Raw genomic sequence first — 27,568 nt, 5'->3', positions numbered from 1 at the left:
GCTGCTGACAGACTCTGTCATACAAGACATGAAACAGGATCAATTGAAGCCCATTTGCCTCAGTTACCCCTAGGAAAAACTGATACTGCCACTTTCTGGGGTTCCTGTAATTAAACTATAATTAGTTAGAGGGACAGTCTCCACTTGGGCTCTACTCAGTCTGTTTTGTAATAAGTTTCAGGAGGAAAGCCTTAAAGTAATCAATTTCACTTTGTGTAATTCTGTAACAGAACACATGCCAAGGGCATTGGTTTACCACAGAGGCACCCGTACCTCCTACTGAGTCACCGGCTTAATCCTTGTAAAGCTTAGGTCTTTGTGGAAGGTTTATTTAAGTTAGTAAGCTGGGATGGTCAGTGCTTGTGAAAGGAAAAACGAGTGTAGTTTACAGGACCATGACAGAACCGGATGCAGGCTGCCTTATCTACACGTTCACAAACAGGGCTCATTATTGTGTCCTGTTTGTATTAACACGATCAGACAATAGTTCCTTGTGAGAACTGCAGCACCACATTACAACTGCTTTCTGTTGGACTGTGTGAATTGGTAATTGGAGACAGAATGCTGCTGTGACATTCCAATCCTACCTGTGGCACTCACCAGTCCCCTTCATCCTTTAACTGTATTCAAAAGATATTCAGAGATCACATGTTGGAACAGTTGGCAGATAAAGTACATAAAATTCTGCTATTATGGAAAGAAATAGGTGCAAGATCGATTGAGATCAAAATCAAACATCTTTAACTGTAGGAACTTAATCACTAAAAGCCATCCAGAACTGAAACAATGTATTTAATTTTTCTTTAGTGTTTATCAGAATTTGGCATACACAGTTGATGCTTAGTAAGATCAAGTTTAGGGACTTAAATGAGATTTGGTTAGATTACCTGTAGCTGATACAGAGTACTTGGGACCATTTTTTCAAGATTGTTCACCTTGTCCAAGAGTCCCCTTTGTGCTACAGTGACCATAAATTGCTATTTCTCTTGGCATTTTAGGGGCAACTTGGAGGATGTGTTAAAAACATCTTCACAGTAAAGTGTTTATTAGGTAGGGTTAACATCATGAATTAGACTTAAATTTATAACCTGTACCCTGCAAAAGCAATTTGTTGAGTTGGTAGTAAAAGCAAATGCACAAAATATTTAATTACAAAGACTGCCAAATTAAAAAAAAATGTGCATGCTAAGGAATGATTGTGCACACTAACCCACAGTGCAGTCCCTAAAATCTATCCTTACAGGTTTAAGGTAAAGCTACACTGAGTCTTGAATCATGGCAGTGAGCCCTAACATTTATTAGGATTTATTTGTTTAGTGAGAGGAAATCCTTTCAGAATGAGAATAGAATAAAGTTTCCTGTTTGATTACAAAGCATTCTCATTTTACTGACAGGTGATACATAGGTGAAAAATTTAAAAGTCTGCTTGCCAAGTGGATCAACCCTGTGTTCTGCAGCACGTGCCCGGATATTGCTCTTGTTGACAAGCTAAGACTTAATCCTTCATAGTGAAATTATTATTGAGGCAGTAAATGACCCCCGTATGGGACTGAAGCAGAAAGTGTTGTCAGGATGATAGGATGCATGCATTTCACGAGAGATGGGCTGGCATAGAAGGTTATAAGCAGTACCTTTTTCTCTTGTTTACCCAATGCATTGGCCACTGTCAGATTCAGAAGCAACAAACTGAACATGACTAGCTTGAATCCAGTAAGGAAACAGGAACCCGCAGGGACCCATCTGGTTCTCATGTCATTGATTGCTTGTTCCTTGGACTTCAGTTCTTACCTGTATAGAGGAAGTGTTGCAGTAAATGATGGGTCTTGTTTGGTACCAGTGGTGTGGTTTTTATCATGTTGTCTTTGGTAACGAGATTTTTGTAGTAATTCTGGGATGTTTAAAATTTGCCTTTTTTATTTCTACTCTCTTTATGATAATAATAAACCAAAAAACTGGAGAAAGTAGTGTTTTAAACCAAAGGCCTGAAAAATGGGTATCTCTTGTGTTTAAAGATAGAATAGCATTAATAAATAAAATGCTCATTGTTTTAATGACATTGCATATATAAATTCCTTCAAAAATAAGTGTATGACATACCATATTAAATATATTTTAGATGCTGATCCAGAACATATATTTTAGACAGAAAAAGAGAGGGACAGAGAGAGAGAATCTGGTGTCCATTGATTCATTCCCCAGATCACCACGTTGGCCAGAGTTGGACGAGGCTGAAGCTAGGAATTTCATCTTTGTCTTCTATCGTCTGCTGCTTTCCCAGGCACACTATCAGGGAGCTAGAACAGAATTGGAGTGTTTGGAACTCAAGCTGTGCTTATATGGGATGTGATGACTTAACCTACTCCAGCAAAACACCAGCCACTATTGAATTTTTTGCAGTCTAAAAAATATGACTGCAAAAAGGATATTTTGGCTTCTTACAAAGAAACTTACTGCAATTTTTGAAAAAATTATGTTTATTAGAAAGGCATGTCATATTTACAAAGAAAAGGAGAAACAGATCTTCCATCTGCTGGTTTATTCCCCAAGTGGCAGCAGCTGTCAGAGCTGAACTGATCTGAAGCCAGGAGCTTCTTCCAGGTCTTCCATGTGGGTACAGGGTCCCAAGGCTTTGGGCCATCCTCCACTGCTTTCCCAGGCCATAAACAGGGAGCTGGATGGAAAGTGGAGCAGCCAAGATATGAATTGGCACCCATATGGGATCCCAGTACTTGCAAGGTAAGGATTTAGCCATTGAGCCATTGTGTCCTGACTGAAAATTACCATTATGTAGGTCCAGAGGTGGAGTAATAAATACAAGGAAGAAATGTGTTATGACTTTGTTTTATAGAAACAAAGTTAAATGAGTGAGGTTAATCTACTTGGTGAAATAATTAAAATTTATGTGGAAGTGATGCAGAAATAGTGGGACTATGGAGAATAATCTTATGTCATCTTAAACAGCAGCTTGTTTTGATCAGTGTTTTCTGTAGCCATTGCTACACATGAGTATAATTTCACAAAGGAGAGTCTGGCATCAGGATATAGTGGTTAAAGCTACCGTGGCTGGCAATGCCAACATCCCATGTGGACTCCAGTTCAAGCCCTGGCTCTTCCACTTCTGATCCAACTTCCCACTGATGTGTCTGGTAAAACAGTGGAAGATGGCCTAAGTACTTGGACCCTTGCCACCCATGTGGGAGACCTGAATGAAACTCCAAGCTCCGGTTTCCTTTCTTTGGCCTGCCACAGGCCTGTCCATGATGATCATTTGGAGAATGAATCAGCAGATGGAAAATTTCTGTCTTTTCCCTTTTTTTGGTAGCTCTGTCTTTAAAAATAGCTTTGCAAAGTATCATTGATTTTATTGGTAAGACTTTTTCTTCTTTTAAACTTAAATGGCTTTGTGGTACTTTACTCCCTTTGCTTTGAGTTGAAAGCGAAGTCTTCTGATCAGTTGCTGAGTATGGTTGGCAAGTGATTGCATTAAAGAAACAGAAACCTGAGATTAAAGTAAATTGCAGGGAAGGAAATTCACATGTAGACGGAGATAGTCATTGACTCTGAGCTTATTGTTGGAAGTTGCAGTAACTCCTCGGAGACTTTCATTGAGGCGTGCCCATGTCATACAATTGGGTTGGGTTTACTAACACCAAAATCTGAAATTTCTTTGACTCAACATCACTACTTTGTATTCAGAACTGAATCGTACCAGCTTCCTTTGCTGAAATGTTAATTCCAAGTGTCATCCAGCAGGAACACCTTGGATAAAGTCATGCTCTTGTAACCCATGTTAGGTCTTCGCATGTTCTTGGAGACAACTGTCCTATTAAAAAGTTTTTCAAAAATTTATTCAGCTCACTTGACAGTCTAGTACGAAAGTAATTACCTTTTTGTGTTCAATCGTTTTTTAAATCTTTAGTTTTCAACTCCTCTCCTGCATCTTTGGAACTCTTGAAAGTGTCAACATTAATCATAATTTGCTTTAAAATTTTTATTTAGTTTAAGAGGAAAGCCTTTATTTGATTTTGTGTAACATTTACGTCACTGAATCCCTTTACAGGAGTGCCGTTGAAAGTTTTGCAGGTTGTTTTCGTTACAGTCTTGGAGCGGCTGAGAAGGTTCATCTGTGTTGCGGCTCAATGGCATAAACTTCAAGCTCATATCAAAGCTGTCAGTGCTGTCATCTTGGCTACATGTACCATGTTTCCTTGATAGTTATGTCGAACAGGTTTTGATCAGTCTGCAGAAGGAGAAAGGTGGCTTAGCTATGCAGAAGCTTTGAAACTAATTCTGACACTCTAACACACTGACACATAAACTCTTTGAAATATCAGCCTATTTAGTCATCCATCAGGATGTTGAAGCATGTCTGTTCTATTAAGGCTTAAGGATCTGATATTACAGGCTATGATGAAAGTTGCTAAAGTACAATGTTGCCTAGATTTGAACTCCAAAAAAGTACTCCTGAGAGCAGTAATGAGAAGATATAATTAAAGTCCGGTCAAATAATTGGAGATCTCGGTATTGCTAGGTCTGAGTTTTACTGCCTCATTTTTTTCTTGCAAGCACATCCTGTCTTCACTCACTTCTGTGCTGGTTTGGCCAGCTGATACGATGTCTGGAATTGTTGTTGAACCTAATGTACATTCTAATTTGTTATATACCCTGAATGTGGTTGACTTTCATCATCCATGGTCTCAGGAGATAGTAACAGGCACACAGAATCATGAAATCATGTGGGCCTTAGCTCACAGAAGTAGTTTTGTGTGATGGATTTGGTGATGGTGGTTTTGACCTACAATCCTCATTTAGGTGCAGATCAAGAACCATGTCCATTTTTTAAGAGCATGTGTCTCTGCTAAGAAAGTAATCTATCATTCTATGTAAGTTCTCCTTCTTATTTGTAGATATAATACTTTGCCAAGCAGAAGAACTCTGAAAAATTCAAGATTAGTGAGTAAGAAAGATGATGTTCATGTCTGTATCATGTGTTTACGTGCCATCATGAATTACCAGGTATGTGTGTGCTTATGGTTCTTTAAAGGAAATATGAATTAGTTTGGCTTAGATTTTTGTTCCCTTTGATTTATTTACATTATTTCTGTCTGAAGTAAATATCAGGCTTTAATGACATTCTGCTGAAAAAGAAAGATCTAGTTCATTATAAACACTAAATTCTACTTCATTGCCAGTATTTTAATTAACATTCCTTTAAATGTGTTTGAAGGAGAGATATTTTTCTCCTACAGCAATAATTTTGCCTGAATTCTTGGTTAACATTTGTGACCATTAAAAGCAGTAAGCTTGTAGTTGTGGCAGCAATAGGCTAAGCAGAGTATGCTGGAATGAGCTGACAGGCATAAAGGGTGGGTCAGGATTCTCAAAGAGTTATATGGTGAACAGGCAAATTGTTGCAGTTGTCTGTCAGACTCAGTGGTCCCTAATCTTTCAAAAAATCGCCTGGAAGACCATTGTTAGATGTGCAGATTGCTTCCTTTGGTGACTGTGATGCAGTTTGATCCTGCTTGGGGAATACACTGGAGCTTTGTAGTGGGTTTATTCTAATAACCAAGTGGACAATAGAGAGTGAACTATCAGGTGAGCCAGCTGTACCAGAAGTATAGTTAGATAAGCAAGCCAGAGATAATAGCAAAATAGAATTCAAATATAAAAATGGAATCTGATTTTGACTTATACTCATACTACTGGTGGCTCCAAACAGAATACACAATAAATACATGGAGGGTTGGTATTAGTCTTGAAACTTGACATAAGTGCTCTGAAGTAAATGTGACAAGGAAAACATGCCTTTGTTTTCCTTCTGATTAGAAAGTAATTTTTGAGCTTTGCCACACATGTTCTTTTCTAAGCACTCAGTAAGCACCTCAGAGAGGTCTGAGATGATAAACGAATGCAGAGCTAAAAATCATAATGTTCTAGAAAATAGAGGCAGTGAAATGAAATTAAATGAAAAACTGTATTTAAAGTGTACATTTTATGAGTCTAGTTTTTAAACCTATCAACGCACATAGCCTTCATAACATTCCTAAGAGATTGGCAAATTTCCTCTCCATTTAACTCTTGGGGAAACTTAGTCTCAGTGAAGTTAAATAATTTGTCACAAACTTTGTAGCTAATAATTGGTGACGTTGAGATTTCAACCCAGATAACCATTACCAAGCACTGTAGAAAAGTTAATCCCAAAACGGAAATACGACATATCAGAAGAATATATTCAGTTTTAAGTAGACTAACCAGAAAAGTGGCAGCAAAAAGATAATATGTGGTAACCACTTGAGAAAGAGAAAAAAGGAAGGGGATATTAAGGAAAGTAGATTGTAGACAAAAGGAAGAGCAATTTCAGATGCCCTGAGTCAGGAATGAGTCTAGCTTGGCCAAGTAGGAAGGAGGCCAGTCGGGCTAGATCACAATAAGTCAGAGAGGAACAGAAGATGAAATCAGACATAATAGCAAATCCTACTTTTACACACACAAAAGGTGACATTGGCTTTATTTTCAGTGGAAATGTATTAAAGGGTTCTCGGGACATGATCTGGCACTTGAATTTAGCATGAGCACTGCAGCTTCTGTGCTTAGAATTGACAATAGAGGGCAAAGAAAAGCTAGTCTAGAGGACTGTTAGCAGTAATTTAGGTGAACAGTCATGGTGGTTTGGAAGTGGAGGTGATGAGAAGTGGTCATATTCTAATGTTACTTGTGTTGATGGCATGATGAGAGAGAATCAGAATCAGAGGGTGGCACCTGAGTTTTTGTCTTGCACCTGTGAGATGGAGTTGCCATGTACTACATTGAGGAAGACAGCAGAAGATGATTGGGAGTTCTGTTTCTGTTAGTTTAATTTGGAGACATCTACTGGACCTCCTGATTGTGATCTCAAATGAGTATTTGGATATGCCAGTGTGGATTTCAAGATGGATATTTATCCTAGTGATATACATTTGAGAATATTTAGCATGTGGGCAATATAGAAAGCCAGAACGAAGACTGATGTCTGTAGGATAGATGAAGATGTAAAGAGGTCTACAATAGGAACTGTGACCACTCAGTTAAAATGTCAGGAAAAGGAGGAATACTGGCTGGAGAACCAGGGAAGTAGCCAAGGTGGCAGAAACCAAGTGGGAGAAATGGGATGTTTCAAGAAGGGATGCCGCTGCTAAGCCATGCAAGATGAGGGGTGAAAACTGGCCATTAGCTTTGACAAAGAATAGGACTTGACGTTCAGGTGAGAACAGCGTCCCTGGTGTGGTCTCAAGAACCTATGGGAGGAGAGGAATCACACACTGCAAATGTTTAGACTGTACAGAATGGCAGAGAAATGAGAGGCAGTAGCAGTTATGATGTCCAGAGATTTTGTTATTTAAGATGAAGGATATTTTGCATCTTTTTATATTATTGAAAATGAATCAATAGGGAAAAATGGAATAGAAGTATTTCTGGTAGAAAGGAATGGATTCAAAGACTAGCAAATGGTTGGACTTACACTGGAGCAGAGAATTCACTTTTTTTAAAAAAAAATTTATTTGGAAAGCAAAGTCAGAGAAGGAGAAAACAGGCAGAGAACAAGCAAGCAAGTGAACTCCAATCTGCTAGCCTACTCCTTAAATGGCTGCAATGGCTGGGACTGGTTTCTCACATCCATGGCAGGGACTCAGGTATTTGGACCATATTCCACTGCATTTCCCAGGCACAAAGCCTGATCAGAAGTGAAACATCTGGGACTCAAATCAGCATCCATATGGGATGCCAATGTTGGTTGCAGCTTAACACACTATGATACAACAGTAGTCCCAAGAATTCACTTTAAGGAGGAGAGGAGGAAGCCGGCCACAGATCTATGTGGAGGGAGATTTGAAAGATTTTTTTCTAATGAAATGAATTTTTCCTTTGTTAGGGTGAGCAGAGAATGAATTTGGAAGAGAAACAGCAAAACGTTGGCAGAATCAAGAAAGATTGAGGCTGTTGTTGAATTTCTTTGTGTAGGAGGCTTAGGTGGCATTCCACAGAGCAGGGCAAGTTCTCCTGCCCCATAGATGCTGATAGGCATTGTCAGAGAAGGGCCTAGATGCAGTGTTTGTCAGCCCTGGCTGCACAAGGTGATACCCTGAACGTTTAAATAAGATTCAGGTGCCAGAACTGTGTCCTGGAGAGTTGGAATAGGTTGAACTGAGGTGGTTCTTTGAAAATCCATTCAGTGGTGCCTGGCGTATTGGCCTAGCAGCTTAAGTCCTTGCCTTAACGTGCCAGGGTCCCATATGGGCGCTGGTTCTAATCCTGGCAGCTCCACTTCCCATCCAACTCTGCTTGTGGCCTGGGAAAGCAGTGGAGGACGGCCAAAAGCCTTGGGACCCTGCACCCTTGTGGGAGACCTGGAGGAGGTTCCTGGCTCCTGGATCTGGATTGGTGCAGTATTGGCCAATGCAGTCACTTGGGGAGTGAACCATCGGACAGGGGATCTTCCTCTCTGTTTCTCCTCCTCTCTGTAGATCGGACTTTGCAATAGAAATAAATAAATCTTTAAAAAAAACAAAGAAAATCCGTTCAGTGTTTTGTTTTATGTAGTCCTTCAGGCCATTTTATTGAGCAGCCAAGATTGAGACTCATTGGCTATCAACTTTTTACAATTTAAATCAATAGAGACATATGCTTTATTCTTGATGAAGATGGTATCTGGATAGTGGCATTACTCATGACATTTTTTAGAGGCAAGTATGTTCTAACACAATGTGATAAACACCTGCATGCATGATAATGTAAATTATATTACATAGAACTTTGAAGGCTTGTCGATTTGTTTTCATCAACATGTACTGTCTCCTAGTGCTTTCTTACACATTTTTTTTCTCATATTTCAGTATGGTTTCAACATGGTCATGTCTCATCCACATGCTGTCAATGAAATTGCACTAAGCTTAAATAACAAGAATCCCAGGTAAGCTTCCTTGGTAATGTACAGGTCTAAAGTTAATGGGGAAAACTGAGAGCCAGTCAGCACTTAGCCAGGTTAGATCTTGAGCGTCTTCAAGGGTAACTCAGGACTTGTCTGTGTAAAACTCTTCCTTTTAGCCAGTGACATTCTCACAACAGAATTGAGCAACTGGTGCTAATTCTAGGGTTTCACTGTTCATGTTTTCAATTCCCTGGTACCCAGATCCTTGCTGATAAATTTGATGGGAAGAATGAGATTGCTGGCAGAGTTTTGATACAAGATGTAGCTATACCAGTTAATGGTGAAAGCTAATAAAAATCATGAGCCATACTTCACTTCTTTTATATATGTAACTTTAGTTAGCAAATGAACCAGTAAGCACAAATAAGTGTGTACATCAATATCCTTTTACAGAAAGTGATTTTTTATAAATGCCAGCACTGTGAATTACATCCTAGATTCCCTTTGGAAGCCTATTTTCATGCATTTATTTTAGTTACTCTGTGTTTTCTGTTCTCATGAGGCATCAAATGTGTGATTCTTTTTCATCAGGTGCATCTATATATAGACTGACAGAATATCTGAACACTGTTAATTCAGCTCAAAAATCTGATGATAAACCAGGTCTTTTTTTTTATTTGTAGCACATTATAAATTATAGATTTCCATTTAGATACTGGAAATTATTTTCTCAGACTTCCCCTGATTGATCTTTTGTGACTTTGCAGTTCTTCCTTAGTTTATTGGAGACCAGAGCTTTCATGTGTCTATTTCTCTACTTTCTACTTTGGAGAAGTCATTACTCGTTTTTTCACTCATTTTTCTCCAGTTGACACTGTGTAAGAGGGGTCTTTGTTTAGAGGTTGGCAAGGCATTTTATTTCAGAATAAAATCAATTAATTAAATAAATAAACTAACGTGGTCTTAGGTTGAGGAAGCAATGATGTTTCTTTCTAAGATGTGGCAGTAGTTTTCCTTCCAAATAGACTTCAGAGGCATTTTATTTCTTGAGTGGAAGAAAACATTCTGATATTAATACAGCTGTAATTCAACTCCTTCCATATCTCCTGCACATGAAGAAGAAATGTCAGTTAGGCCTGTGGTATCATGGGGGATCTTTCTGGCTCCATCCACAAATAAGCAGATTGGAGATGGAGGTCATTAGTTCCAGTTAATTTTGAAGTTTTTCCACAAAAACTGTACTTCTGGTTGTAAAGCCAGCGAAAATATTTAACCAATGGCTCTTGTATGTTTTCCTGAGTTTCCTGTTGATTCTAGCTTGTTAGTAAACATTTTTCAGCTAGAGGACCCCGAGTCACGTAATGATAGCGCTGAGGAACTGTACTTCTCAGAGTTAATTTTCATTAGTCATGTCTGATGTGGAGGAGTGACAACCATGTGGCACATAGATCACATAGTGCAAAGGCTTGGTTGGAACTATGCCTTAATGCTGCACCTTTGTAAATAATTTAAACTACTCTGGCAAGTGTTTTAATACTCAGATATTCCTGTGGGAGGGAAGAAAAGCTGATTCATCCTGTCACTTTCACTGATGGGTGTTTTCTTTTGTCCTCTTGTTTTGACAGAACAAAAGCCCTCGTCTTAGAATTGTTGGCAGCTGTTTGTCTTGTCCGAGGGGGACATGAAATCATTTTATCAGCCTTTGATAACTTCAAGGAGGTAGGATGTGAACTGTGGTTTAGTAAGATGGCTCACACAAACATCTTGTGTCTGGGTGCCTTCAAACAAAGTGATTTACCTTTTCATTTATCCAAGTGTCTTAGAAATTTTCTGAAACATTCTTGGGAGGAAAGTGATGGACTTAATATACAGATATTAAATGGATGGACTAAGTGTTCTTTGAGTGTCTTATTTCCAAAATAAGATAAAGAATTGTTTCTGGTGGTCACTTTCCTTTGGAAAGCATGGCCTAGCCCCGTTTGAAAAAAAAAAGTTTTGTTCCATGTGTGGTTTTCATTTGGAATGATATTTGATTATCCAGTGTACAAGTTTTAAGTACTCTTTCATCATATTTACTTCTCTGAGGTCCTATTTATTCTCATGGCTATATTAGAGACTATTTTAAAAAACCTGTCAAATACAGAGTGATTTTTAGGAGTTTGTAATCATAGTGTTTAGTCCCATCACAGACAGACAAAAGACCATTGATATACATGCGTGACAACAAACTTCCAGCAAAAATGGAATCAAGTACATATAAATGATATGGTACCAGGCATATTACCCTAAAGCATCAAGGCATCTTGATAAAATCAAGACCAGCTTTTTAGGGGCAGAGACTGGTGTCGTGTAGCCAAGAAGAGTGCCATTTTCTAGCCCAAGCAGGTACCTAATAGCTAACATTGCTTTGATATGGGAAATTCCATAAGGAGTCCATGGAGGTGCCTTGTTGGAGCAGGATCTGCAACCAAATCTTGCATTATCCTGAGAGCGCCAAGTGCTTCTGGATTATACTTAAGTTGTCAGAGTTCTTTCATCTTTGCTGCTGTAGAACAGAGATAATATTTGTTGCTCACTTACAGAATGCCAGGGCTGTGTTAGAGACATACATGACATTTGGTTCTATAGTATGCACTTAGAGCCAACCCTCACTAGTTCCATTTGATAAGAGGATAAACATTGTTTGCTGTGGTCATCTGCCTGTGTGGGAGAGGTGGGATCATCAGAATTTGATGATCCTGATCCTGAACTTCATAAAAGTGTAATAAACTCTGGGCCCAGTGGTATGTACCATTCTTGAGGGAAAAAAGGAAGATGCTGAAATAATCAAGACTTCAGGAATATTACCTATTCCTGCATCTTTGATGGGATAGATGATCACAATTGCTGTGTAAGTGTGAAAGACACCCTGCGATGCTGTATTACAGGCATGGAAGATGCAAAATCATGCAAAGAATAAACATTCCTCTTGCCTCCCTGCCCCCAGTCAGTGCTTGAGGATCATGACATTATCTGTTTTGTTAATGCCAGCTGTAGAGAATTCACTATTGTCTTTTTTATCTATTCAGCCATAGTGACAGTGAACAAATGTCCAGTTTCTATGAGAATGGTGCCAAGTAACAGAGAATCTGACAATCATATTCTGGCTTCCAAAACAAATAGACCTTAGAAACAAGAATGTGTGAATGTTGTGTGAATGTTTTTCCATGTGATGTATAAATGTATAACTTTTGCGTTTATATCTACTGAGGTCTGTTTGGGTGGGTGGGGTTGGATATGGAGGAGAAGCAGATGTGCTGTTAGTGTAACTCCCGAGTCTCTATCATTAGTTCCTATTTGGAAATTCTCTAACACTATACAGTTATTACTGACTCTTGTTGCAATATGGATCATGCTATAACAAGCATCCACTGAAACTTCAGGTCACATTATATGCTCAAGGTACAATTTTTTAGAATCAGAATTAAAGCAAATAATAGATGGGTTTAATGTTGATTTTGTTTTCTCGGGTACGATATTATGTTTTTCACAGATAGTCTTGGCACACATACATACTTGTGGAATTTAGTTATAACTTTTGTAGCAGTGTTGTATATACTTTTGGTGTATGGTTCAGCATTTAGGGCATCAAATATGTTTAGTGGAAGAAGAAAAGTTGCCTGGGTTAATATGGTCACTGGACAATAGTACTGAGAGCTGAATGAATGTTGACTTTGGATTTCTAGGGTTTTAATCAAAACCCATCTTGTTTCTGTAGTTATTGATGACCAATGCCAGCTGTGTAGGTTTAGTTTCTTCTTGGTCCAGGTAGTTGTATCTGAGAAGAACTTTATTGTATAGGAGAAAGGTCAAGGGCAAAAGTAGTGCTGTGTGTCCTGTTGACTTGCATTCAACTTGAAGCTGTGATGTGCGTGTGGTCAGCCAGAGCATGGGGTTTACCTTCTGTCCAGCAGGCCCTGAGACCACCAAGAGGTGAGGTGACAGTCTTCTTCTGCAACAGAAACATTAGGGACACACCGGTGGTGAAGAATGTCCGTTTATTTTAGAGAAGTCACAAGCTTGTATAGGTTAGGGAAAGGCAGAAGGTGGTTCCAACAGTGCTTCCACTCAACAACAACATTATGACTGGCTAACAGATATATCTATCTCTCTGAACCCTCCAATGAAGTTAAAGGACAGGAAGCACAAGAAACAGGAGCCCTGTGTCTTAGGGCTGACTCATTACCTCCTGAAAAACAGGGTGAATGTAACATTTGACTTCCTAGAGTTGTTTACAAAGGAAGTCCTAGCACAGTTTGTTAAAGAGGCAGGAAAGAGAGACTGGGGTGCAGCCCATCGCTCTTGCTGCATGCCTAGCAAACAGGCCATGTTGGGATCTCAGCCAAGTACAAAGTGTGCCATGTGCCTATGGCCTCCCATATGGGCTAGGCAGGCGGAGATCCAGGGGCAATCTCCCACAAATACATCTTTTTTTTAAATAAAGTAATTTTATTTCATAAACAAATGCAATGGGTTAGAAAGAGCAATATCTTTGAAAAGTCCCCTATGCTCAGTGCTAGTTCACCTAAACCATCCTTTCAACTTCACCATGGAAACACGGTTGGTTACCTTATTGAACACTCCCATGGCCCTGTGCAGATTAAGCCCTGATTCAATTATAGAACCATCCATTTTGGTGAATAAACTATGCAAGTGTAATTCGCACCGAAAATGGTACTTCCATGTTATAAACTATTTTCTCTAAGTGTATCCCCCACCCCCCAGAACACCACTTTTTTAAAAAGTAGCATTTTTAAAAAAGTATTAAAACTTAGGATCAGCAACTTAACTTGGTACTCTTTGGGAAGAGATCTCTTGAAAATGAGAATTGGTTGTAGGGAGACTCCCCACCTGCTTCCAGCTACCATCTTAAATAGGAAGGTACATCTGTTTTTGCTGTTGAGACATCTCCTGGTAAAAATTTCTGGTCCTGAAATGAGGATGAGAACAAGGAGTCGTCTCTCTTTTTCTCCCTATTGGCTGATTTAACCATTTGGATGGAAATACAACTGTCTTCCTCCTTCAGTTGATTTCTTTTTTAGTTGTGCAGCAGTGTATTTTTTAGCATTGGGTCTACCAGGTCAAAAAAATAGATTTGAAGGAAAGAACACTCTTTCTGGTATTTGAATCAACTCCAAGCCATGTTCACAAGAAGCTGAAACTGCTTCAGATGTGTATAGAGGAGGAAAAATTGATTGAAAGGATGTCGAAAAAAAGCACACACTTACGGAAGCCTGGAGAGCTAGTCTTGGGAAATGGACAGGCAGTCCTAACTGTGGCTGATCTCTGCCTATGTCCTTGACACTGAGTCACCGTACACACTATTTGGAGTTCTGGTCATACTTTTTCTCCTCTTCCAAATGACATGGACTATCGGTAGTAATGCACTTGGTCCTGATAATGACACCTGTTTAAGGATGTCAGCCAGCCCCCACTTTAGATTTATTGACATGGTATTTCATCCAGTTTCCCATAAGTCATCAGTTTCTAGAGATCATCAACCTAATTGAGAAATTGCCTTATTTTGAAAAACTGTCTCCAAAAATCTTTTAAAAAGAAAAAAGGTTCCCATTTGAAATGAAGAAAGGAAAGTACTGTGGTCCCATACTCTTTGCAGAGGAATTTCCTACTGTGTCATTGGTGTAAACCCCTGTGAGGACCTGGAGCCACCGGCCCTTCCATGCTTCTGGGCTTCGGCCGGGCTCCAAACTGGTTCTCATCTTGCTTCTGTTAATGACAGCAACAGAATTAAGTGAAAAGGCCTTGATTTGGTTGCTAATGACCCAGCTCCCTCCTGAGTTTGACCTTGTTGAACAGACAGATGGAGACTTGTGAAATCACTCAGTCAAGGCCACCTGCTCTGTGTGTGCAGCTCTCTTGACAGTAGCTGTTTGCTAGAGGGCTTCGTAGAAAGCTAATGTGGTTTAGCCACTGGGCATCTGAAAGCACTTGTGCTGCATGTTATTAGGTTGATTTAAGAAAGTGTCAAACTGTATTTAGAGTAGACAAATTGGGCAGGAAGGAGAGCAGACATTTTGGTGTGCTTCCAGCGTCTGAGTCTGATCCCATTTTATCTAACTCTTGAAGATCTGAGGATGTAGAATTGTAAATCCAGTATATAGCCTTCTGGAAAACTCCATCTGTGGTAGAATTTTTAACATGGAGAGAAGATTATTTCTTTTGGTCTCTCAAAGTATTGAACTATGGGGAGTATAGTCCTACTGTGTGTATGCATTTTATTAAATCAGACCAGAAGCATAGTGACTACATTCACCAGGACTCTAATCTAGCCAGTCCATCTTCCTAGGGCTGGGAAGAAAAGTATAATCTTCTGTGGTATTAATTTTAAAACTCAAATTTTAAGGCTTGAGATGCAGAGAGAGAGCACCCCCATCTGCAGATTCGTTCCCAAATGCCTACAATAGCTGAGCTAGGAGGGCAACTAAAGCTGGGAGGTAGGAAATCAATCCATGTCTCATATGGGTGGCAACAACCCAGCAACTTCAATCATCACTGTTTCCTTCCAGGGTCTGCATTAGCAGGAGGTTAAAATTAACAGCTAAAATTGCATATTAAAACCAGGAACTCTGATATGAATGGCGGATGCCTTGACTGGGGTTTTAACCACCAGGCTCAATATTTGTCCTAAGCTATTAATTTTCCTTATCTGTTTATTAATGGTTGTGGTTACTGTCAATAAATTGTAAAACACCTAAAAGTTAGATTTATTAGGCTCATGACCTCTGTGGATTAGAAATGCAGGCTGGCTTGGCAGGGATTGTCTATTCTGTTTTGTCTTGGGCTTTATTCAAATAGAAACAGTTGTCTGGGGATAGGCATTCATCTTCTCTGTCTCTAGTTTAGGGCTGTGTTACTGCAAATTTTGGATTCAACTGGAGTGCTTTCTTGTGGCTTGGACTTCTCACAGTCTGGCACGGGACTTCTGAGAGTGTGACTGAGCAAAAGAAGAATGAGTGAATGAACCCTAGAAGAATGCCTGAGAGCAGAGTCAAAAGTAGTAGCACGTGGGCTTAGAAGTCATGCATGAACCTGTGTTGAGGCTGTATGCATCAAACCACTGCCTACACTGCTTGCATTCCTTTTAAACTCTACTTCTCATCCTGTTCCCTGCATGCAATAGAAATTATGCCTAATACCTGGGCCCATGTCACCTACATGGAAGACCTGGATGGAGTTCCAGGTCTAACCCAGCCCTGATGTTTGGCAGGGGGATGAGGGGAGGGAGAAGTATCATTTGGAGAGTAAACTAGTGAGTGAAAGATCTAACTCTTTCTGTATCTCTTCCTTTCTCTCTTTGTAGCTCTACCTTTCAAATAAATAAGTAAATCTTTAAAAATAATAGCAAATTATTTCTTAACCATATTATTGGTTAGCAGTGAGACACGGAAAAGACATTTAAGAAGGCAGAGGCTTCACTCTTCGATGATTGGATCTCAGAGCCATGGACAAGACCACATGTGGCATGCAGTCCCCCTCAGGAACTGGACAGCAGTTAGCAACCAACTCACAGTTCCTCTTCTGTTTCCTTTTGTGTCCAACTCAGCCCCCTTAAGGAGATAAATCTTTTCAAACTTTCCCACCAGAGCTAGCCAGCATCATTACTACTTCTTACAAGCAATTGTACAATTAACATATGTAGCATATGATACTGTGCAAGCCTTCGTGAAAGAGAAGGTTCTTACAGGATTTCCATGTTCATGAACATGATTTCCACGCTCATTTTCTGGTAATTGACTATTTCTTTATCCTTTAATAAGGAAGTGAAGGCTGGTGCCTGTTGGACATTGAAGGGTGAGTCATGCTAACTTGCTGAGAGGGAATTGTACTTTCTGTGTGTCAGAAACATTGATAAATACTCAAAGTACAAAAATGAAAGATGAGCTAGTTGAAGAAACATTTAAGTACATTTCAACAGCTATAAAGCCAGATTCCTTGACAGTAAATACAGTGTACTGTATGAGGAGGAGCCATTAACCAAGACAAGAGAAGGAGGGCAGGTTCTCAGTAGGAATGGGTACATGCACTCAGATTTGCCTTGTATTAATTTCTTGCTGCTAAAACAATCAAAAAAGTGTAGATAGAAAACAGAGAGGTGAATCTTCCACCCGTCACTCCCCAAATGGCTGTAAACCACCATGTTAACATGCCAGAGACCCTTAATCCAGGTCTCCCCACAAGGTGGAAAGAACCTACATATGTGGGCCATCTTTGGCTGCCTTCACAGGCAGCAGAGAGTTGGATTGGAACTAGAGCTGTCAATCAGGACTTGAATCTGCACTAATGTGAAATGCCAACATCACAGGTCTTGGCATATACATATTGGCCTGTAATAAGCCCTGAGATAAAACTAAGTATTTGGGTGTGTGTGTTGTTTAAAGTGTTTTGAGCAGTAATAATTCCTTTGTTTGATCAGAATGTTCCTGTTGCACAGGTTAGATTTTTGCTGTCATAACATTTTGTAAGGCTACTTCTTTGTTTGATGTAATTATGACCACATTTTCTTTAGCACTTACCAAATGAAGATCACAACTCTTTGGAACTTGTAGGGATTTGTTGAGCAAGGCTATTTCTTTTACCAAGGGGGGAAAAAAAAAACAGAGAGCCAGGGCAGTTTGACAGAAAATACAAGGCATGTATCCTTTTCCACAAAATTTTGTTGTCTTGAGAATAGTTAAGACTAATTTTCACAGTGATTGATTAAGGACTAAATGTGTACAGAAGTTAAAAGAAGACCATAATGGAGAATTAAGAATTGTATTTACATTCTTATTATTTCTGATTATAACTTAAGTCAGGTTTAAAATTATTGACAAAGAATGTGCTTATTGGGCTTATCTCCTTGTTTGAGTCAAGTTCAAAATTCATTTGAAACTAAACACTTGTAAACATGAGCCCATTTTCTATTTATGTGGGGTCCAAAGTCAATATATAAGGGTTTTGTTTGTTTGGTTTCTTCTAAACTAGCAGTAATCTCAGAAGGAAAACATGAGCGGCATTTGTGAACCCATTATGTTTTCTTCCATGCTATAAACAGTAAATTTTTGTGTATATAAATGTGTAGAAATACTGAGACTACTGTTAATTTTTTATTTCATAAAAATTCCATGACTTAGCTGGTTTTTTTTTCAGTACTGACCAGCTATTGTGTATTATTTTACTATTTGTCATATACTGAGTGAAGTCAGAATAAGGAGGAGAGGAGCTCAGCATAAATGAAGCAGCTGACTACTCTGGGATTTGTATGCAAACCCCTTGAACACAGCTCATATGCAACCTTGCAGAACACATCATCACATCCCATATATTTTCTGCACATGCTCTTACATTTTCTGCAATTTTCTACCCAAAAATGAACCCAACAGGAGTATCATAGATTAGGCTATTTGTGCAGAGCCCAAAATGGATGCTGAGCAGGAAAAAGACTGAATTTGATAGGAAGAGTTCTGGGAATAGAGAGATCGATAACAGATCTCAGCGATGGTGTAAAATGTCTGTGTTGGTTAACCAAGAAAAATACCTGACTTGGCTCCTGTAAAAGCCAAATGTGAGGCAGATGAAAACAGGAATACATTGGGGAAGGGAATACATCAACAGTTGCTTAGTAATTTCATGAAATGTTTTTTTATACGTCTATACATTATATTTGATTCTATAGTTATCTGAGAAAGGCATTTTATTATAGCGTTAATCTTGGCGAGTAATTAGGCTTCGTGTAAAATACATTAAAATACAAGGTGGGCATTGTGGTACAGCAGGTTCAGCTGCTTCTTGGGATACCTACACCCATATAGGAGTTCTTGGGACTGAGTTGCACCTCTGTTTTCAGTCAAGCTTTCTACTGATAGGCACCTGGGGAGGCAACAGGTGGATGTTTTAAGTAGTTTAGATCCTTGCTGCCCACAAGGGAAATACAGATGGAACTCTAGGTTTCCAACTGGTTCAGCTCCTGCTGCCATGGGCAGTTGAGGGAGTGAACCAATCACACTCCCTTTCAAATATTTAAAAATAACTAATAAACTTTGTTTTTAAGACAGAGATTTACTAAATGTGGGATGCTCAAGATGATTTACTAAATGTGGGATGCTCAAAATGTTTAAGTAATAAACATTTAGTTAAGAAGGAAGTAGTCCAATCATGATAAACAAAAATCAGTCTTGGCATTTTTTTCTCAGACCAAGAAAATTAACATTTTTTTGTTTATTAAATTAATAATCTAATGATGTAAAATACCCCATGTCAGATTCTTATTTTACAGTGGTGATAGAGTATCTGCTTCAGCAGGTTACTAGGGCGTGAGGATAAAAGGAGTGAGAGAGTGTAAAGAAGAATACAAATAGGGAAGGGGATCATCATGAGGGAAGTTTACTTCTCCGCCAGGACCAGGCTAGAAAGACAAATACAGTAGGCATAAGATAACAGGAGATGCATGGAAGACTAGCACACAGCACCAAGAGGGATGCTCAGGAGGCTAGTGGGTCCACTATCTTGTGTTGCCAGTTCTTGCTTTAGATGAGGAAGTAATCAAATGACTTCTTTATTATTTTTCCCTATTCCACAGTGTCATGATCTGAATAAAATTTTGCTTGTACATGGCTATGTGTGTGCACATATTTAAGTAGCTCCAGCTGAGGAGGGTGAAATACCTTGCAGATATAAAAACAAGGTACCTTGGTAATGAATGGCAAGTGCTTTGCTTTACGAACAAAAGCGGGAAGTGATGTACCCAGGGCCAGTGGGGACTTTAGTCCCTCTTTAGGACTACCTTGTATGTGGCTTGGTGATTCTGTTAACTCAGACATCACTTAGAAAACCCAGTGTGTCAAAGGAAAACAAGCTGGGTGTGCTACTTATGTTGTTAACTCTTGCTGCTCATGAGTGAGGCCTAACTTTGTAAGTCTCCTGAGTTTGAGCCATATTGGGAAGTCTGAACTTTTGAGTCATTTTGTTTAAGTTTCTTATTTCTCAGTTCCTCCTCATCTCCAGATTCTCTCCTGTCCATTCCATTTCAACCTCCATTCTTTATTGCCATCATTGCCGTGGTGTACATGGCTTCTGCCCAAATCTCTATGTATGTTAGCCTGCCAAGGATATATACTTCAGTTTCACACTGAGTAGAAGGAAGTGGTCCAGCAGTTTCTGATTCTGGCTCAATGGTCGGTGTCAGTCACCCTTCATCATGAAGTTTAGCTTTCTGATAAATTGTTCTCCCTCAGGTTTGCGTCACCAGGAAGTGGAACTGGCCAATCACAGTAACATGAGCTTCAGGCTTTGTTGAGTTTCAAGCATTTGGTTTTGGCTGAGGAAAATGAAGGATCCTTCTCCACCAATAAATGTAGCAGCAGCACATGTGGTATCCCAGATTGTCTGGTGCCCCACCAAGAATAACATTGGATTTTCCATTTTGGTGTATTTTCCAGGAATAGGTATAAAACTAGTTAGCAGCGTTTCCTCGGTGGTAGGTATCAAGGATATGTTTAGTTCACTGGTATAAGATAATAATCTTTGTTCCCTGTATATTTTCTCATGATTGTTTGATGTTATAGCATGTCAGGCGTCCCAGCACAAATGTGTTTATTTTGGTGGACTTATTGAGTCTGGTTCTCCGGACCCCCAAGGGTGGGAGTTGTGGGATGTCTGTCCTAACTCTCTTACCCTGGGAAAGAGAATGCTCTCTGGACCTCTCTCCTGTCCTTGCTTAGAATCTGATATATGTTTGGATTTGGGAAGAGTTTCCTGAGAATAGGAGGGAGCTCAGCCCAGAGACAACCAGAGGAGGTGAGGACTGCCATTGTCCAACTTGGCAGCTGCCTGGCCTCATTCAGTGCGAGCAAGGGCAGTCTTCTGGGAGACCACGGAGTCTCCCAGTGATGTGGCTTTTTCTTTGTGGAGAGATGGCAGATGCCAGGGTTCTTTATATGGCCTGGCTGATTCCCAAACTATCTGTCAAGAAATTTCATTTTTCAAAGTTAGAGGTTTTGACTACTCTTCTTTATGGAAATAAACAAGCTAGTCTCATTCCAATAGATACCAAACTTTTGACATCTGGACTCTTCTTTACCTTTCAAAAATATCTAAGGACACCAAACAACTTTTATTTACACAGACTATATATTTAGCGTTTTAGAAATTACAGCAAAACTGATACATTGATTCCACTAAAAATAATGTGGTTAAAAAAAAAACACAAAAAATAGTGTGGTAAGCTCATTACATTTTTTTTTGGAAAATTTGTTTAGTTTTATTTGAACGGCAGATTTACAGAGAGGAGGACAGACAGAGAGATCTTCCATCCTCTGGTTCATTCCCCAAAGAGCTTCACATGCTGGAGCTGAACTAATCTGAAGCCAGGAGTCAGGAGTTCTTCCTTGTACAGCTGCGGAGGCCCAAGGATTTGAGCCATCCTCTGCTGCTTTCCCCTTCCATACACAGTGAGCTGGATAGGAAGTGAAGCACCTGGGGTAGAACCAGCACCCATACGGGGTGCTGGCTCTGTGAGGAGGAGGATTCGCTCAATGAACCAGCATGCCAGTTCCTCATTACATGTTAATGTAACTTTCTGCTAAAAATAACTTTTCCAAAACCAAACAAAAATAAGTGAAGATAGTGGTTGTCCTTATTCTTTCAAAGTGCTATAGTAAAATGCCAAAAAAAATCTTAGCAACAAAAAGTAGCGTTCTCATGTTCTAGAGGCTGGAAGCCCAGAATAAGGGTGCCAATGTAGAAGCATTCTGGTGTGAACACACTGGCTGGCTTGCAGCTGTCCTCCTTCTGATTGTGAGCCCATGTGGTCTTTTCTCTGGCAAAGAGAAACAGGTCTCTCCTTCACATATAGGACCACTAGTCTTACCATACTAGAACCCTACCCTTATGATCTCATTAGCTGTATTTCTTCCTGAAATCTCTGTCCCACAATATAATCACAGTGAGGATGTGAGCTTTAATGTAAATGTGGGGACACAATTCAGTACAGGTTGGGTTGGCAACATTATTTTACAGTTTTGAAGATTTTTTTAAAGATTTATTTATGCTTATTGGCAAGCTACATTCACAGAGAAGAGAGACAAAGAGAGATCTTCCATCTCCTGGTTCACTCCCCAGATAGCAACAATGGCTGGAGCTGAGCCAATCCAAAGCTAGGGACCAGGAACCTCCTCCAAGTCTCCCACGTGGGTTCAGGCTCCCAAGGCTTTGGACGATGCTTTGCTGCTTTCCCATACTACAAGAAGGCAACTGAATGGGAAGTGGAGCAACCAGAATACAAACCAGTGCCCATATGGGATACCAGCTCTTGAAGGTGGAAGAACAGCCAGTTGAGCTATAACAGCTGCCCCTTTGTAAGTCTTTTCAAGTTGTAATGGAAGATAGTTGCATTCTGATGTTGACCCCTGCATGTGGTCACTTGTGTTTTAGGCAGTGAAGGTGAAGGGACTCCAGCCCAACAGACATGTAAATGAAAGGACTTATTTTAAATAAGATTTATGTATGTAAAAGGCAGAATGACATGAGGAGAGAAAAAAACAGAAAAGTCATGTATCTGCTGCTTCATCTTCAAATACCTGCAAAGGCTGGAACTGGCCCAAGCCAAAGCCAGGAGCCAGGAACTCCATCTCCTATTTGGGTGGCTACGACTCAAATAATGCCCCAAGAGGAGGGCATTCACAGGAAGCTGGATCGGGAGCAGTACAGCCAGAATCTCAGTCACTCTGATATGGGATGTGGGTATCTGAAGTATTGACTTACCCCATGACTCCACAGTGGCCACCCCCAAAGGTATTCTTAAGTGAAACTCACTTTTATGAGAAAGCAGGCGTGACTTTGATGAATCTAGTGATTCCTAGGATCACTTGGTACCACAGCTTTGTGTTTAGGCACCAGAGGTTTTATTCCCTTAGCATTGTTCTTGCCCCACTAGTGCAACTGCCAGCTCTGTGAAAGAGGCAAGTAACCTTGGAATATTACTTTAATTCTTAACAATTTATTTTACCCAGAAACCCTGCCAAAGAGGACCGCAGATGCTTGATGTCCAAGAGCTTTGCTATGGAATCATCTTAGGTGGGATCTTTTCACTTGGCTAAGAGCGAGACATTCCTGAGTAAAAGAGTGGATGTTAGGATGAATTTGGGAGAGAATTAGAAGAAAATAGAGAAGATGTGCTTAGAGAACAAGCTTCAGGCATCTGCTTGTGGTCTTTGATATCTCAGAATCCTTGTCCTCAAAAATTCCTTGTCTGAATTCCTAACACACGTATGTTGAATGGGTTTTAGTTTGTTGAGCTTCAGCCATGGGGAGAGCATACATGAATTGACTGCAGCCTCCTGACAGGACCCAAGGCGCATGGCAAAATGTTGCTGTGGCTTAGAGCAAGTGTGTGATCTCTTAATTGCACTTCCCTTGCCCTACGTGAGCTGAGAGGTTACATCAATGGATGACGCTTGTGTGAAGAGGAACAGTGAAAGTGAAACACTGTTAGACTTTTCAAAGCCTCTTAACTGGTAGATTATCTTAGAGGTGACTGAAAGCCTTTGTCATTTAGTTCTCATTAACATAGCAATGTCAGGAGATATTTTGGACTTTGAATAAGCGTGGAGATGTAGTAGCCAGAATTCTTCAGAGAAACAGCCAATAGGATATCACTTTATTTTTCTTTATTCTACTCTGAGACAGTACTTAAGTGGGACTGGGCTCATGCAGTTTTTTTTTTTGTTTGTTTTTTATTATTAATTGTATTGTATTATGTGATATAGTGTTACAGGCACTGGGATTCCCCCTACCCCTCCCCAAACCCTCTCCCCATGGTGGATTTCTCCACCTTGCTGTGTTACCACAGTTCAAGTTCAGTTGAGGTTCGTTCATTGGAAGTATTTACCCAACATAAAATCCAGCATCTTATTATCCTAGTGAGTTCAATGATTTCTTGGTGTGACCATCTCTGGTTTGAGGGTAAAGCATGTATCATCCCAATCAATTAAAAGCCCCAACATAACATCAACAACAATTTACAACATTATGGCATTAATTGACATGGTATTGATTAACCAATATGTTAATAGGAAAATGCAGGTTCTCAACTGCATCCTGTGACTTCTTCATAGATATTTCAGTTTTGGTTTATATTCAACCGGGTTCTATACACCTCAAAATGGCTATAGATTACTATTCAGCTGTCTTGTGTCTATTTTCATTTTAGTATTTAGCTGTTTATAGTGTTGAAGCATGATTTTGCTGAACTTGGTTGTTTTTTGGATGGTCTGAACTGGCTTATAACTCTAGCAAGACATGTGTCATCAGTTTAGGGCTCATGCAGTTTTGGAAACCAAGACAAGAGCAAACCCAGAAATACAACAACTATAACCCAGCATGAATCTAACAGTGTGAGAACCAAGGGACTTATTGGTGTAAGTATTGTATTCTGAAGACCTGAGAATCAGGAGTTCTAGCGTCCAGGGGTAAGAGCACTATTATTAACCCCTAACCTCTGCCCACACTAGAGTATTGAAACCACAGCCTGCCTTGCATCCAGGGCCCTGGATTTGTCCACATGGCCCAGGGCACTGTCCAATATTGTCTTTCACAAATGTTGGCAAACATAGTTGCATTGGGTTTTGGCAGGGGTTGTGCCTTTTCTCCTTTAAGTGTAAATAGATCTTGCTGGTCCTGGTAGTAGCCCTGTTTATCTGAGTAGGGCAGGTTTTATCAACAGGGGGGAACCAGATGGCAAGAGAGTGAACCGAGGGCCTAAAGCCCAGTGCCTGTCTCCGAATTTGCTTTATGTGGAGCTTCAGTGTTGGCAGGATAATTTGGCGATATCGTGTTCTATTTCCATTCTAGATTGGAATTTTAGAGCTTCAATTTACTTAAATAAGAGAATTCTTTTTAAATTCTGTAGTAATGAAGCTTGTTTCTTTTTCCCCCAAAAGAACTCTTATTGGGTCACCGTGTATAATGAGGCAGCTTTGGGTAAGGACAGCTGGCCCAAGAACATTACTTATTGATGCTCTTTCCTTCCAAGCTCCCAAATGTAGAACATCTAAAAGCTCTGTCATCCTTTTGGTTTCGTCAAACATGGCGTAGCAGCAGGTGTTTGGCACAGTGGTGAGGACACATCTTGGGAAGCCTGCATCTCATATGGGAGCAGTGAGGTTCCAGTCCTGGCTGTGCGTTGGATTTCAGCTTGCTGCTAATGAGCACCCTGAGGAACAGCATGCTGGCTCTTGTACTTGGGTACCTACCTCAGAAGTAGTAGACACAAGCTGAGTTGCAGGCTTCTGACTTTGTCCCTGGCTGTGGAAACAGCTGGGGAGTGAATCAGCCAATAGAGGACTTCTGTGTACCTGCCTCTATCTGTTTATCTCTGTCTCTCTGCCTTTTAAATAAAATAAATTTTAAAAAACCTTGTCTGCCTCCATGGCCCCTCACATCCATGAGTTTGGGAACTTAAAGAAATAAAGAGGGGCAGTTGGGTAAGGCAAGAATGGATAGGTCAGTGACTGTGTAGCAGAATAGCCTTAAGTCTAAGGTCAAAGCTCAATTGTTCTTGCTGTATGCCATGTTTATTAGGGCCCATGGATTCATTCAAATGAGACTGTATAATAGGTGATTCATAATGCAGATGTCTCTGAGTTTATAATAGAATACTTGGCTTTTGTACAGCATAAGATTTCATGTTTGTTTAATATCTGGTGGTCCTGGGAAATAGAATTCTGATAGATTAGTTCCAAGCAGAGAAGGACTGCTTGCCTTTATGCCTATTCTTTTCTGTACCTCGTAAACTTGCTCTCCACCCCCACCTCCTCCATGGGGCTACATGTTGTTGATGTTGGAAATTGACGTCCAAGCTGGTAAGGTAACAAGAAATAACCAGTGAATATAAAAGTCCAAAATGACAGATTTCAGCTGCAGCAGTACACCTTTTTTAATTTAAAAGTTCTTGCATCATATATTCCTTGGCTTTTGTTGGCAGCTGCGAGTTATATGCAGTACTGTATGCCATGTTAAAAATGTGTATGTGTGACTATGTTCCCTGCTCTTAAATTTGTCATAATGAGGCCCTTGAGAGCGTCTTCATGAAGGCCAGTGTATGGATTTCAAAAGCCACAAGAAATCAGCATCTCGTTGCTTTCATCCTCACCAGTTTTCTAAACCAGGCTAGTTAAAAGGACAGCAGAGGCCTGTTAACTGTGATGGTCCTTTTTGAACTAAATGTGCAAGGGTGGTCCAGATGTGAGTGGTGTGAACTAAAATAACTTTGTTTTTATGTGGGGTACAACTTGTACCAACCTTCCCAAAACATACCTTCCTATTTCCTGTGGAATGGTTAAGAAACAAAGGGGAATCCAGATGGCAAGCAGTGCTTCCTTTCCTAAAGAAGAAATGCAGGGGCTCCAGGGCATATGTGGTTCCTATGGAGTAATGTTGAAGACACCACATAAAATCCATCAGTTCGGATTGACAGCCAACAGCCTAAACCTTTATGAAGAGGGATTTATGGGAGTTGGTGGTGGGAATCTTCCTAATCTCAGGATAGACAAGAGGAGCCATCACTTGGGATTCTTTAAAGTTTACTGAACATGCTGTGTTGGCTGGCCATGGATTGCTTTTGTGTATTTGAATTCCTCTCACCTCTTTATAGTAGCCATAAGTAGGAAGATCTTTAAGTGCATTGATTTTGAAAATGAAAAGGGTTTCTTTTTCATAACACATTGCCAGCATAGATTTGTCTGTTGACAGAATGAAGGATTGCTAAAAAAAATGCATATATTCAGAGTTGCTCTTAATGTCTATTTCAGTCCTGTCTATGAGGGTTATAACAGGTTTTCTGGGACTAATCTAGTGTTGTCTATAGTGAATTTGAGGCCAGCTCTTTTTAGTATCAGGCTGTGAGCGTTTGTTTTGTTATCATCTGCATGTGCCTTGCATAGTCATGTGAAGATCTTCAGAAAGTTCACAAAAAAATGCATGCTATGAAAAAAAGAAAACGTGAATTTAAAAAAAATGGCTTGCACCAAAATGGTCCTATGTTTTAATCCCATTTTTCGATGAACTACTCGAAGGCCCCTCAAGTAAAATCAATTTTCTCTAAGACCCTGGCTGCTATTACTGCTTGTTTGTGAGTTACCTTGTTATCTGTTCTTGTGCAAGGGCAGTGGGCCATTTCCTGCAGCAGTCTTAGTTTCCAGCTATAGTGATTCATGCTTGCTTATTTCTGTTGCTCAGTTGGACTCTTAATGAGTTGAACAATTAATGCTGTGGCTTTTTGGTTTACAACTGGTAGAAAAAGCTGAAGGTTTAACCTTCAATCTTGTATAGTTTATGGGTTTCCCATGTTGGTTCAAAACCACAAGTTTTGTATATTTTGAAAGTCAGAGAGAGATTGAGATCTTTCATCCATCAGTTTACTTCACAAATGTCCCAACATCCTGTATTGGACCAGGCTGAAGCCAGGAGCCTGGAACCCCATCCAGGTCTTCTCTATGGGTGGTAGAATCGCAAGGACTTGCAGTGTCACTCACTGTCTGGGGTATATTAACAGGAAGTTGTAATTGAGAACAGAGCCACTACTGGAACCCACGGTACTCAGATAGAGAATACAGGGTTCCAAAA

At 39.9% G+C, this 27,568-nt stretch overlaps 1 protein-coding gene across 4 annotated transcripts in view; it reads left to right on the top strand.

Moving 5' to 3' along the window:
- Nucleotides 1-27,568, top strand: part of LOC121168159 (formin-like protein 2) — a 305,377-nt gene that overhangs the window by 236,122 nt on the left and 41,687 nt on the right. For all 4 annotated transcript variants that reach the window (XM_040997987.1, XM_040997990.1, XM_040997986.1 and 1 more), the window contains exons 7-9: nt 4,908-5,016; nt 8,874-8,950; nt 10,534-10,627. In XM_040997987.1, the coding sequence (XP_040853921.1) occupies nt 4,908-5,016; nt 8,874-8,950; nt 10,534-10,627 (280 nt within the window). The remainder of the gene's footprint in view (nt 1-4,907; nt 5,017-8,873; nt 8,951-10,533; nt 10,628-27,568) is intronic.

Source organism: Ochotona curzoniae, unplaced genomic scaffold (assembly GCF_017591425.1).
Source record: "Ochotona curzoniae isolate NIBS_2020 unplaced genomic scaffold, NIBS_Ocur_1.0 patch68, whole genome shotgun sequence".
Classification (NCBI taxonomy): domain Eukaryota; kingdom Metazoa; phylum Chordata; class Mammalia; order Lagomorpha; family Ochotonidae; genus Ochotona; species Ochotona curzoniae.
This window is presented reverse-complemented; position numbering and strand designations above follow the sequence as displayed.